We start from the raw sequence: 13,364 nt of genomic DNA, 5'->3' as shown, positions 1-13,364 counted from the left end.
GCGATTTCGACTGAAAAACTCATTTTTTTTAATTTAATATTTTTTAAGGCCATATTCTTAGCTATGGAAAACAGCTTTTCTCTTCTTGATATTTTGATTAGAAGTGGAGATATACCCGTTTTTCTGAGATACAACAGACCGGAAGTAACTGTCTGCCACACCGGAAGTCAAAGTTTAAAGGACAAATTAAAGGTGCAATTTCCACTTTTTTCTGTGTTATATATAAATTAAATAACTTTAAGCCTTTCGATATGTTTGGAGAATCTGGCAAAGTATTTTCATATATTTTCTGTTTTACGTTTGGCAACGTTTCAAACTTATTGTTTTGTTTATATTGAGATTTCGGTATTTCGGTTTTGTGTACAAATTTTCTGCATTAATTTATCAGCTAAAGATTCCTTTTTCTGCACTTTTTTTTATTCTGTTTAATAATCGAAAGTTCGAAAATGCCAAAATTTATACGTAGTCATTCAAAAAAGCAAAAATTTTACAGCGATTAAAAACTAAATATGTGACTGCTGATGCTGGTAATCACAATGAAACTGAAACATATGTCTATGAAATTATCTGGAACATTTATTGCAAATAAACAAAGTGTTTTTGATGAATTAAAAGGCAATCAAAGTAATTTTAGGAGGAAATCTGATAGTTCAAATGAAATGCATTCAGCGAGGAAGGCGATAGCTTGAATGATAATTCTTTTTTTTTAATTTCCATTGGCTGTGAATAAAATTACAAAGAAATAAAATCTTATAAACAGATGTTACAAAACCATAGAACTAAGAACAAAAAGACCGAAGCCATTGCCTAAGGAGTCTTCTTGCCTCGAGTCTTCTGTAAGACCACGAACAACCCCACATAGAAGTATGTGGTCTTTGTCCATTTCTTCTCCAGAATCACAAAGTAGGCAAATAGGATTGTTTGAAATGCCTATATAGAGGAGGTGAGCGGCAAGGGAATTATGTCCTGCAGACTGACAGAAAGCCGCAACTGTGGTGTGTCTTCGAAAAGTGGGAATAAGAGAAGGCCTTATCATTCTCCAATTTTAATAATAAAATGCAACAGTATAATGGTGAATCTTTGAAACTGTTGAAAAGAACATATATAAAAATGCCTAAACATATATATCTTCAAGTTACTTTAAAACAATTTTCGGAATTAAACTCACTATGGATTCACTCTTTTTAGCTAATTCTACTAAAACTAATCTTGGGAGATAATATAATCAATATTTCTTTAGTAACTAAAATAATTATTAACTTACTTTGCAGCTATTGAGCAAGTAGTAGAATAACTTGTTTTCGCACTAAGTGAATTTAAGATCATACATCATTTGATACACACAGTTATATATATTACGTATACTATATCCCTTTGTCAAATACATAATAATTAAAAGGCTAATCTTTGGAATATGGTAACAGGTAGTTTGGCGACATCTTGGTAGGCGATAAAGGTTACTACCCAGGACTTTGGGAATAATGTGAGAAGTAGTCAGTTCCGATTATGCATTATTTTGTGTGAGGGAAATGAGAGATCATGAGATATGTCATGTGACATTTATGGACGAATCACAGTTCTTTAATTGGAAAAGGGGGTAAATTTGTAAAAATATCTGCCGTAGTTCATAGCATTAGGTTCATTTTATGTTCTGTGAAAGTGTTGCTTAATATTTGGATCCCATGGCCCTATGTAAAGTAAATCCGAAATTTTTATTAAGTTTATGTGTAATCGAAAAGAATTGCTTGAATGTTGTATGAGTGTAGGATTAATTGCGGACAAGTATGAATGTCCAACATGTGGGAATGAAATGAGATTGCATGAAAGGAAGGACATTACAGACAAGTTTGAATGGCAGTGCAAGAAATCTGGTGAAAATGGACATTTTGTGAAATGGAGTGTAAGGAAGGGTACGTGGTTTGCTGAAAGTCGTTTGAGTATGGGGGAAATTTTATTAATTTCTTATTAGTGGGTGAAGAGACTGTCAGTTGACTACAGGTTTATTTAATCTATAAGAAAAGTTTATCCACCATGCAATCAAGATTGTGAAGAAGATTAGGTAAGTTAGTATTTTTAATCATTTGAGGATATTATTTTTATGCATGAAAGGAATAAATAAATGTAAGGAATAAATGAATTAATATGGTATTATTGGGAAATTGTTATTAGCAATGAATTAGTTTAAAGTAATTAGGATTGTAAGCTCATTTTTATTAATTTAATGTATGTGCTTATTTATATTTTAAGTAGTGTTTTTTAATTTAATTATATTTTAATTAAATGATCGTGATTTTGTGAGTTATATGTTTGTAGTATTTTGGAATACATTTGAGTAGAAGTAAATGTGCATGGAAAGAATTTAAATATTTGACACTAAGTATTTGGAACCATTTTTAATGTTTGCGTTATAAATTTGCAGGTGACGTTTATAATAGATAATTTAGAGGTAAAAGTTTTTGGATATTTTATTTATTTTATACGTGCAAATGTTCATCCTTGGAAAGGGCATATACTTTTTTGCGATCAGGTAATTTCATATATGTCCTTTTTACCGAATTTAAAGATTCAAAAAATTTTCCTGAAATTTTGTGTGTAATTTGTGTGAAAAAGCAGTGTACATGGATATAGTGAAGAGTGTGCGCAATGCCATTTTTGTGCAATTCTGGGATATTTTTTTTAAGTAAAAATAAGTCAACATGTACATGGTTTAGTTATACTTTAATTAAATGATAGTTATTTTGTGAATTATATGTTTGTAGCAATTTGGAATATGTTTCAGTAGAAGTAAACGTGCATGGAAATAATTTAAATATTTGACACTAAGTATTTGCAACCATTTTTAATGTTTGCGTTATAAATTCGTTGGTGACGTTTTATAATAGATAATTTAGAGGGAAAAGTTTTTGGAGATTTTATTTATTTTATACGTGGAAATGTTCATCCTTGGAAAGGGTATATACTTTTTCATGATTAGGTTAATTTCATTAGTCAAAAGTCGTTAATCCGGACTCGTCGGGACTTCGGCGATTCCGAATTATCGATTTTTCCGGATTATGGATCATCAGTTTAAATCTCGTAAGATGGCATGCAGAAATTCTAAAATTAAAAATATGAAAGGGGAATTTATGAAATAAAGAACAATTATGATCTAAAGGGTATCAAAATTTCCAAAAAAAAAAAGCTTAATATTTATTAGTTTACTTTATTAAACATTTCTTTCAATGTAAGTCGTTTAAGTTGCTTATTTTTATGTGATAATACTTTCTCTTTAATTCTATAAACAGACATAATTTCTTGTTCAGTAACAAAGTTCCGCTGTTCAACTCCCGTAATTGCTGTGCCGAGAATACCGACTAACTTGTCAATCGAAATTTATTCGTTTTCACTAACCTCTCTGTCACCTTCTTCATGTCTTTATCCATTTTTTACAGCAATTCCACTTTTTGTTTGATGGACATTGAAACATACTTTCGTTTTGTAGATCTTTTGGGAGCTCCAGCATCGGAAATTCTATTTGACATAATCGAAAGTTCAAGTTTACTTTTATAAAATTGCTCTTACAGTCTGCAAAAAATAATAAGCAGGATCCAATTCGAAGATTAAGGAACAACGCAATTATTAACATTAACTGAAATAGATAATTAGATAATTTTAGCTTATACCGTCCGTTATACATTAAACGCGCACGAAAAAACGTATTCTGCGCTTGCGCACACGCCTATGCGCAGTCGTAAAGGTCTTACGCGCACGCGTAAACGCCTATGCGCATGTGTCAACTCGGCGCATGCACAGAAAGTTTTTAGCTTTGAGTCCGAATTAATGACTTTTGACTGTATGTGCTTTCTCTAAATTAATAAATATGCTCCCTCATGCTCTTTAAATTTAACTTTTTGATGCAAATGTTAAGATGGTTAAAAAAATTTTAATTATGGATTACATTTCATTAAACTAATTAAAAGACAACTGAAAATATATATCGGGGTTCTGCACATCCCATAAAAAAATCGCAAACTTTTGTTTAAAAAAATTCTGCAACGTAACACTGAAAAGATTATCATTTAAAAAAATTTCTCAAAATATGAAAAATATTAAGATATATCACGAGGCTAATTAATAATTAAAAAATGCCACGAAAGTGTTGAGAAGAAACAGAACATCCTCTTCAAAAAAGGGGAGAAGAGATTAGACATGGAAAAATTACATCAATGATAAGAGAACATATGAACAATACATTATAATACAACATATACAACAATAAAATCCGATCATTACAGCAATAATATATTTTAGAATATGAATCTGACCTCCTACCATTCTGAAAACCCAAATTTTAACATGATATAAATGGTAAAAGAAAAATGAATTATTAACACCATCATCATCTTTGGTTTTAAAAACAAGATTATTATTATCTTTGAAAGAATATAAAAATTAAAGGAAGAAATAATTCTTTTTATAAAATAAAGCTATAAACATAAATAAGAGTTATACTTACATTCTGCAAATATCTGAAAATCAAGTTCTATAAATCAAGTTAAAGAAAATAAAAATCACATTTGATAACAAAAGAAATTGACATTTCAGAAATACGATATATGGATTTTCCAGAATTTATAAATTGTAGTACCTGATATGGACACAAGCAAATAAGGCGGAAGCACTTCCCCAGAGAACCTGGTAAATGTAAACATCGCGAACTTTGGCGATAATACTTCAAACCTGGTAACCTAGCGGATTCATCCTATTCGCTTGTTCGAAGGTTGCAACCATTCCTCTTGCATTCATTTTGTTGAATTATCACTGTGGTTGTTCGCATTTGGAGATTTATATTATTCTTCTCTTATTTATTATTATTTTTTCTGATTTTCCACGTTATTTTTTCTGAATTTTTTAACAACGAAAAGATAGAAATATTTTCGCATAATTAAAGAAGTTTTCGTCGATAGATGCCGGTTCTCGGAAAGGAAGAAAATATGGCGGGAGGGGTGAATGCTAATTTGTAACACGGCTGTTCACGTTGTTTTCTTAATTATTAACAGCTGTATGCACGCAGAACAATGAGGTTTCCAACCCCCTAAAATAATTTGTTTTCGTAGGCCGCAAAAATGTGCATGTGCATTTTAAATAATTAAGTAATGCTTTTATTTTTATTATTGGTCATTGTCATCTAAAATTATGAGAATAAATCAAATTTTAACAAGATACTATATTGTTAATGCTTTACTAACAATAACCTTTCAGAGGATGGCAGGTGTGACGTAAATAACTGATTAAATTGAAATAAAAAATATTATTGATTATCTAAGATAACAGGGCACAGCTTTAATATAGCCCACCCGGAACTTTAAACAAAAAAAATATTGCCAAGAGCGGCGATAAATGATATGATCTGGTAACCCATACTATTCGCCAAACGCAATGTAAACAAGAGGATGGAATTACGGTTACAGCTAATTTAGTAGTCACATTTATTCAATTTCAATACAAATTACCGACACATCCGTTTACTCAAAGTTTAATGCACGTGCCCTGTATTCTTACTTTTCCGTTATAGATTTCTCTTAAAATTTGTCTCACGCTGCGTTGCAGGAGGAAATACAACATTTTAAATTAGAATTCTACTAAAATTAATATCTAAATAGACAATTCGTAACACTGTTATTGGCGATTGTTTAACGCTCAGATACCGTGAATACTATTTTGAATATATATATATATATATATATTTTCCTACTTGAGGTGATATTTTTTCGTTTAGTTATTGCTTGCTCTAAAACTGCTGTTAGTGATGTGTAATTAAGTATCAGGAGATTATAAAGGAAAATTTAAGGTGGGAGTTTTCAAACAAGCGTAAAATTTTGGGAACAGATATTTTATGTATGAATTAACAATAGAGTATGAACTTTTTAGAGGATTTTTGATGGATTGTCGATTAATGAAGGATAACATTTTCTGTGAAAAATTAAGATAACATGCTGGTTAGTTAGTAAGAAAAAGTCATCGAAAGGTAGTATTTGCAAGAAATGTACGGCTGAGAAATCAATTAGGCTAGGATCTTGATTCGCCTGTAGTAAGCTCAATTTTTCTAGAAACATATTTTTTTTTTTTTTTTTACAACGCGAATTAATGGAGTTGCTTATGCGAGAATTTCTGCAATTCTCCGATTTCTTTTAAGTGAAAGCAGATTTCTTAGTATATGACCAATGCAGAGTTTATTCAATTTCTGATTTTTAAGTGAAAAGAGATCGCTAGATACAAGGACAAAGCCAATGCAGTGCGCAATGCAGAGGTTGTGCGCGGTGCCTAGTTTGTGCAATTCCAGGATGTTTTTTTAAGTGAAAATAGATCGATGTGTACATGGGCAGAGCCAATGTAGTGCGCAATGCCGAGGTTGTGCGCGGTGCCTAGTTTGTGCAATTCTAGGATGTTGGATGTTTTTAAGTGGAAATAGATCGATGTGTACATGGGCAGAGCCAATGTAGTGCGCAATGCCGAGATTGTGCGCGGTGCCTAGTTTGTGCAATTCTAGGATATCTTTTTAAGTGGAAATAGATCGATGTGTACATGGGCAGAGCCAATGTAGTGCGCAATGCCGAGGTTGTGCGCGGTGCCTAGTTTGTGCAATTCTAGGATTTTTTTAAAGTAAAAATAGATCGATGTGTACATGGGCAAAGCCGATGTAGTGCGCGGTGCCAGGTTTGTGCAATTCTAGGATGTTTTTTAAGTGGAAATAGATCGATGTGTACATGGGCAGAGCCAATGTAGTGCGCAATACCGAGGTTGTGCGCGGTGCATAGTTTGTGCAATTCTAGGATTTTTTTAAGTGAAAATAGATCGATGTGTACATGGGCAAAGCCAATGTAGTGCGCAATGCCAAGGTTGTGCGCGGTGCCTAGTTTGTGCAATTCTAGGATGTTTTTAAGTGGAAATAGATCGATGTGTACATGGGCACAGCCAATGTAGTGCGCAATGCCGAGATTGTGCGCGGTGCCTAGTTTGTGCAATTCTAGGATATCTTTTTAAGTGGAAATAGATCGATGTGTACATGGGCAGAGCCAATGTAGTGCGCAATGCCGAGGTTGTGCGCGGTGCCTAGTTTGTGCAATTATAGGATGTTTTTTTAAGTGAAAATAGATCGATGTGTACATGGGCAAAGCCAATGTAGTGCACAATGCCGAGGTTGTGCGCGATGCCTAGTTTGCGTTATTCTAGGATGTTTTTTTAAGTGAAAATAGATGGATGTGCACATGGGCAAAGCCAATGTAGTGCCAAAGCCGAGGTTCTGCGCGGTGCCTAGTTTGTGCAATTCCAGGATTTTTTTTAAGTGAAAATAGATCGATGTGTACATGGGCAGAGCCATGGTAGTGCGCAATGCCGAGGTTGTGCAATTCTCTGATATTTTTAAGGTGGAAAAAGATGGATGTGTACATGGACACCGAGCTTTGATGTTTTTCGAGTGAATACGGATCGTTGTGTATAAAGGAAAACGAAATAATGTATGATGACGAGCTGTAATGTAACGTATTTTATATGCAATGTTTAACATATCGTTTGCGTATTTTAAATTTGTATTGTTGTTTTAATTGTGAATTATATTTAAGACATTTTTCATTTAAATTGTATTTTTAATTTTTTGGTTTTGATATGTTTATAATGCTTTCCAACTTACGATATATATCGATAGCCCGACGCTCTACTCAACAGTAGCAAAACTGTAAACTTTGACCCTATAAGTAACTTTTACCTCATTATTATAATACGGTAGTGTTTGCAATCGTAATCGCACTTGATAATATGAGTTCTTTGATAATACAGTGTCTCACAAAAGCGATGGGCACTTGTGCTTTACAAAAGGAAACTGTAATAAAATAAATTAAAAAAACATGTAAAAATTTTTTGTGGGTGTGTTTCATACTTCAATTTAGTAACAATTATTACATAACATACATTTTCTCAAAATATTAATTTAATAAAAATACAATTGTTTAGAACGGAGCAAAAAATGGTTCACATAAGTGATAGGACACCATTAGATACTACTACGTACTATGCAACAAAAATCGTCTGAAGTAAGCAATAAAAATATTTTTTGGGGTTTTTATTTTTACTCAAAAGAAATTGGCAATAATTTATAAAATCACCTGCAGTATTTCTCTCCAGTTTGTTTTGGAATTTTTGTGTTTTTTATCTCTGTGAAGCCATGAATGCTAAACGAAAAGAAACTTTGCCTGAAATTCGAAAATTAGTTATTAATTTGCATATTGAACGTGGAAATTCTATTAGAGAAACTGCTGAAACAGTTAACCTGAGTCATTCAACAGTTTTCAGTATCATTAAACGATATAAAATGAATCATATGATTCAGGATAAAAGAAGACCTGGCCGACTATCAAAGCTATCCAATGGAATAAAGCGAATTATCGTTCGAAATATTAAAAAAAATCCAAGAATGAGTGCTCCTAAAGTTGCTGCTGATTTACAAGCATTATATGGAGTAATTATTAATCCTGAGACTATTGGAAGAGTAATTTGATTTGCTGGATATCACGGTAGAGCAGCCAGGAAAAAATTCTTCGTGAGTGAAAAGAATAGAAACCTCAGACTGGCTTTCGCAAAATCCAACATAAATAAGAATTCTGATTACTGGAATGAAGTTATATTTGCTGATGAGAGTAAATTTAATATATTTGATTCTGACGGTAGAATCTTGGTGTGGATAAAACCCAAGGAAGAATTTCGCAAACACACCATTTCTTCAAAACAACAATTAAAATCGGTGCTTCAAGAAAAATGGGGTAAAATTACTCCAGAAATCGTAAAAAAATTAGTCGAATCCATCCCAAGAAGATTAAATCACGTTTTAAAAGTAAAAGGAAATCCAACAAAATACTAAAACCTTTTATAAAGTAAAATTTTTGGATAAATATTCGATGGAAAAGTAAGTGTCCCATTACTTATGTGAGCCATTTTTTGCTCCGTTCTAAACAATTGTATTTTTATTAAATTGATATTTTAATATTTTGAGAAAATGTATGTTATGTAATAATTGTTGCTAAATTTAAGTATGAAACACACCCACAAAAAAGATTTACATGTTTTTTTTAATTTATTTTACTACAGTTTCCTTTTGTAAAGCACAAGTGTTCCATCACTTTGAGACATTGTATGTGTGTGTGTATGTGAAGCATTGCTTAGTGTTCCTAATTTGTAGTATTTATTTTCTTATAATATTTTCTTTCATTGCGAGAAATTAAATTTTTTATTTATTTATGTGTAGAATTCTAGTATGCCTGCCTACAGAGAATATGTGATTTGGGAATTTAAGAACCTGTTTTTCATTAATGTACTAGAAAATAATGAAAATTGTCTACTTACTGGTATATAAGGGATTATGTTGTTACGTAGCAAAACGTTAATTTGTAAATATGATAAAAATTGATATGTTCCAGAGAATTAATTAAAAAAAACTTTTTTTTTATTTGTATAAATGCTAAACCTTAAAAATATTTGAAAATACTGAAGCTGTATGAAATACAAGTATGAGAGACTGCGACGTTCTTTATCGTTGTAATAACTGGTAGAATTCGCTTATTATCATGATAATTTTAAATATAAACAATTTATTATACTTATTTTCAGTTACGCCTAAGCTCAGAAATGTAAATTTAGAGAATTTGATGTTAATTTACAATAATAAACAATTCATTATTTTTTTAAAGAGAAAATAGAAATTACGCGTAGCATGGAGAATACATTGTGACGTCACACCAAATTATTTATTAAAGGTGAAATAGCTAAAGGTTTCCGGTATTGTTTTTAAAATTACATCCTTTTAACCTTAATCATTTTTATTAATCATTTCTTAATATTTCTTTCTCTTAAAATCGTGTATAATAGTCGTAAACTTATTTCTATTATCCACGATTTCTGGTGAAATCAAGATGGCCGCCATTTTTTGAAACATGGAGTTTCGTCGAAAATCTGGATGGCAACCATTTTTCAAAACAACGTATTTCATGTGCTTTGGCGCCAAACCAAATTCGCCAAACTTTGAAGGTGGGCTATACTAAAGCTGTTCCGATAACAGAATAGTTTGATGCATCACCATGGTCATCAAAATTAGCAAACCACTGCTGGTGTAAGAAATACAGTTCAAACGACTCTTGAAAAATAATAAAATGTATAAAGTTCTAGTTTTATTAACAATGCTACTGAAGAAAATTTGATTACTGTTGAAGGTTATTTGTATTATGAAATATATAATGAAAAAGACAGGTATTTGTTGCAATGTAAACAAGCAAAGTACTTAAAAATGAAAAAAAGACACTTGTAAAACAATTATCAGTATTATATATGAATTAGAGAAAATACATATAAGTATAATGGTAACATAAGTATAAGAATACTAATTTTTATTTTTTAAGAGAATTTTTACTTCCCGTTATGTTTAATATATTGTTTTCTGTGCTAACTTTAATACAAATTTATTTTCGTTTATCACGTTTAAACGGTTAGTTTTACATCCACATGCTTATTATCTGTGAATTTTTACTACCATATGCTTAATATATTGTTTTGTCTGCTAACTTGAATTTACATGCACTAAAAATCACATTTACAAAATATAACGTTAACGGCTCGGCTCATCGCGATGAGCTGCGAGCTTGGCAAGTAAAAATGCAACGGCGCCAAGGCGTTCTTTCCCGAAGCGCCAACGGGTTCTCTGCGGATGAAAACCCAATAAGGCAATTCTCTAAGTTTTAAATAATATTCTCAAACTGATCGTTCAACATACAGGCCATATCACTATACATTAGTTAAAAATATAATACGCAATTTCTGAACTGCAATCACATTAACTAAAATGGTTCCAATGAAAGGCGCAAATATAATATTAATAAGAACTACATTTATTTACTGGACGCTTAAGAAGAGATACTTATTCAAAGGATGGAAAAGTAGCTATTTCCCATAATTTTCAGAATATTGACATTCAGAACAGCTACATACACATTACATACAAAACGAAAATAATGAGTAAAAGGATACAATAGGCTGCACCATAACCTTCTGCACTTTCTGGCCGGTTTTATATGTAGACATTTTGAATGAAGATGCTTCTAGTATATACGTAAATCAAAACTTGAACTATTTCGTTACAGGAAACAATATACCCACGTACTTTCGCAAAAATCCAATATGCCGGAAGAATACACACGTTAAACAATAACTCGTCTTTATGTAGAGAGTGTTGCCAGTACAATATAACAACTTTTAAGGTCAAATTCCAGCATCTAATATTGTCTGGATTACTGAAAGATTGATTTGATTACTGTCTGGAGTATATTGATCACGAAAATATTCGAAGAAATTTTAGGAGGAAATCTAATAGTTCAAATGAAATGCATTCACCAAAGAAGGCGGTAGCTTGAATGATAATTCCTTTTTTTTTTATTATTTCCATTGGCTGTGAAAAAAATTACAAAGAAATAAAATCTTATAAACAGAGGTTACAAAACAATAGAACTAAGAACAAAAAGACCGAAGTCATTGACTAAGGAGCAGGACTTAAAAGAGAAGGGCTAGCTCATAGAGCCTTTTTCCCCCTGAAACAGGCAGTGATGAGTGATGACGTAGGCATGATGACACTGAGTGCGGAGATGCAATTGACAACATAGAAATTAGCGTTTTAAATCTGAAGAACCAGCGTTTAAAATGAGCTGTGTGTGAAACATAGCTATAATTTAGGAGAGACAATGTTACTGCAGTATGCATTTTACACTGAACATTAAAAGATTTAATAGTACTTACTCGTAGTACTTACTCAATTTTAATAATACTTACTCAATTTTAAAATAATAGATAAAATGCGTTACTCTTAGCATAAAGTTTTTTTTTTTAATTTGCAGGGATTTTTTTTCTTTAAATGCCTGTTTATTTGTAATAATTTCTTTATCTGCATATTAACTAAGAGAACTGTACTACTGTTTCTAAGATAACTATAATAACAGCTATTTAAAATTAATCAAGAAACAACCTTAAATTGGCATAGTTTTCAAATATTCTGCTAATCTAAGTTTCAGTTTCAGCCTAATTGTAAATTTTACATTGGCATATTTTTCTCCCGATTCAATACATATACTTTATAAATAATTTTGTAACTTAACATCAATATTACATTTAAATAAATGCATGAAAGATTGTTATCCTAATTTAGACAAAACAACTTTACTCACAGTACCTAAAAAAATTATTTAATTTTTCAAAAGTGGGGGGTTAAGGAGGCAGGTTTTCTTATGTCAATTACTTTAATGTTATATTATTATATTTTATCTAGATTGCTAAGCTAGCACAAAATCGAATCAATAATAAGACAGGATACAATAAAAATAACTTTAACAATAATTTATCAAATCTTTGGGAAAAAACATATGCATTTCTATTTAAGAAACGTATTCTACAGAGCTCTTATGACAATGCAACGTGAAATATCTTCACTAGTCCACCTGATTTTTTCCTTCTTTTCTAGCAATGCGTCAATTTGCGTCTTTGTAAAAATATGCTTTAGACGTTTTTCCAAATTCTCCGATCTGTGTTGTTGTTTCCTAAATTTCACTGTTTGGGATTTTAATTTCTGAATTTCCGTTACAAATTTCTTTCTAGATGTCGTCCACCTTCTTTGTCGCTGAGCAAACATTCTATAAAATTTTTCTTTTCTCTATTTTTCAATATTTTATAACAATTTTCTAAGAATATTATTTTGTTCTTCAAATTATCAATACATTCTTGTTTATCTTTACAATAATTCATTCAGGGTCATTCAGGGTTATTGTCACTTGTGAATTTTATTTCAAAATCATTCACATTTGATTTATTATTGTCAGCTTCAGTTTCGTTCTCGGCCTTAAAATAAATTTTCTTTGGGCTTAATTCGTGTAGTCACTCTGCATTTGTTTTCTTTTCAAATGTCTCCGATTTCTTCGTGTTATTTCGTTTAATGCACACGATAAATTTAGTTTCGGTACAGTATTGCATTTCAAAAGTTTCTTTTGCGGCAATCCAAGCAAGCGATTTCTCATGTCATCTTCATAATCACTGCACAGAAAATGTTCGCCGAAAATTCTTGCGTTTTTCACATTAATAGAATCTTTGCAACTGAATGAAACTACAGTTTTAAACGCGCGAAATCAGAGCAGGTGCAACAAAGACACGTCAGATTACTTCCAATTCACTCCCTCGATGAGGCTCGCGTCGGCGAGGATTCGAACAAAGGAATGACCTAGCCCTTCTATTTATCACTGCTAAGGAGCCTTCTTGCCTCGACTCTTCTGTAAGACCACGAACAACCCCACATCGAAGTATGT

The 13,364-nt window shown here is 31.6% G+C and overlaps 1 protein-coding gene across 1 annotated transcript in view; it reads right to left on the bottom strand.

Annotated features, from left to right (window-relative positions):
* SmE (Small ribonucleoprotein particle protein SmE) overlaps nt 1-11,244 on the bottom strand; it is a 28,958-nt gene extending 17,714 nt beyond the window's left edge. The window contains exons 1-2 of the mRNA XM_085821996.1: nt 11,050-11,244; nt 4,496-4,522 (exon numbers count right to left, since the gene is read on the bottom strand). Of these exons, the coding sequence (XP_085678122.1) occupies nt 4,496-4,522; nt 11,050-11,103 (81 nt within the window). The 5' untranslated portion in view covers nt 11,104-11,244. The remainder of the gene's footprint in view (nt 1-4,495; nt 4,523-11,049) is intronic.
* Between the last annotated feature and the right edge of the window lie 2,120 nt (nt 11,245-13,364).

This window comes from Stegodyphus dumicola, chromosome 8, assembly GCF_044657685.1.
Source record: "Stegodyphus dumicola isolate Sdum_Otavi_A_Nest chromosome 8, ASM4465768v1".
NCBI lineage: Eukaryota > Metazoa > Arthropoda > Arachnida > Araneae > Eresidae > Stegodyphus > Stegodyphus dumicola.
This window is presented reverse-complemented; position numbering and strand designations above follow the sequence as displayed.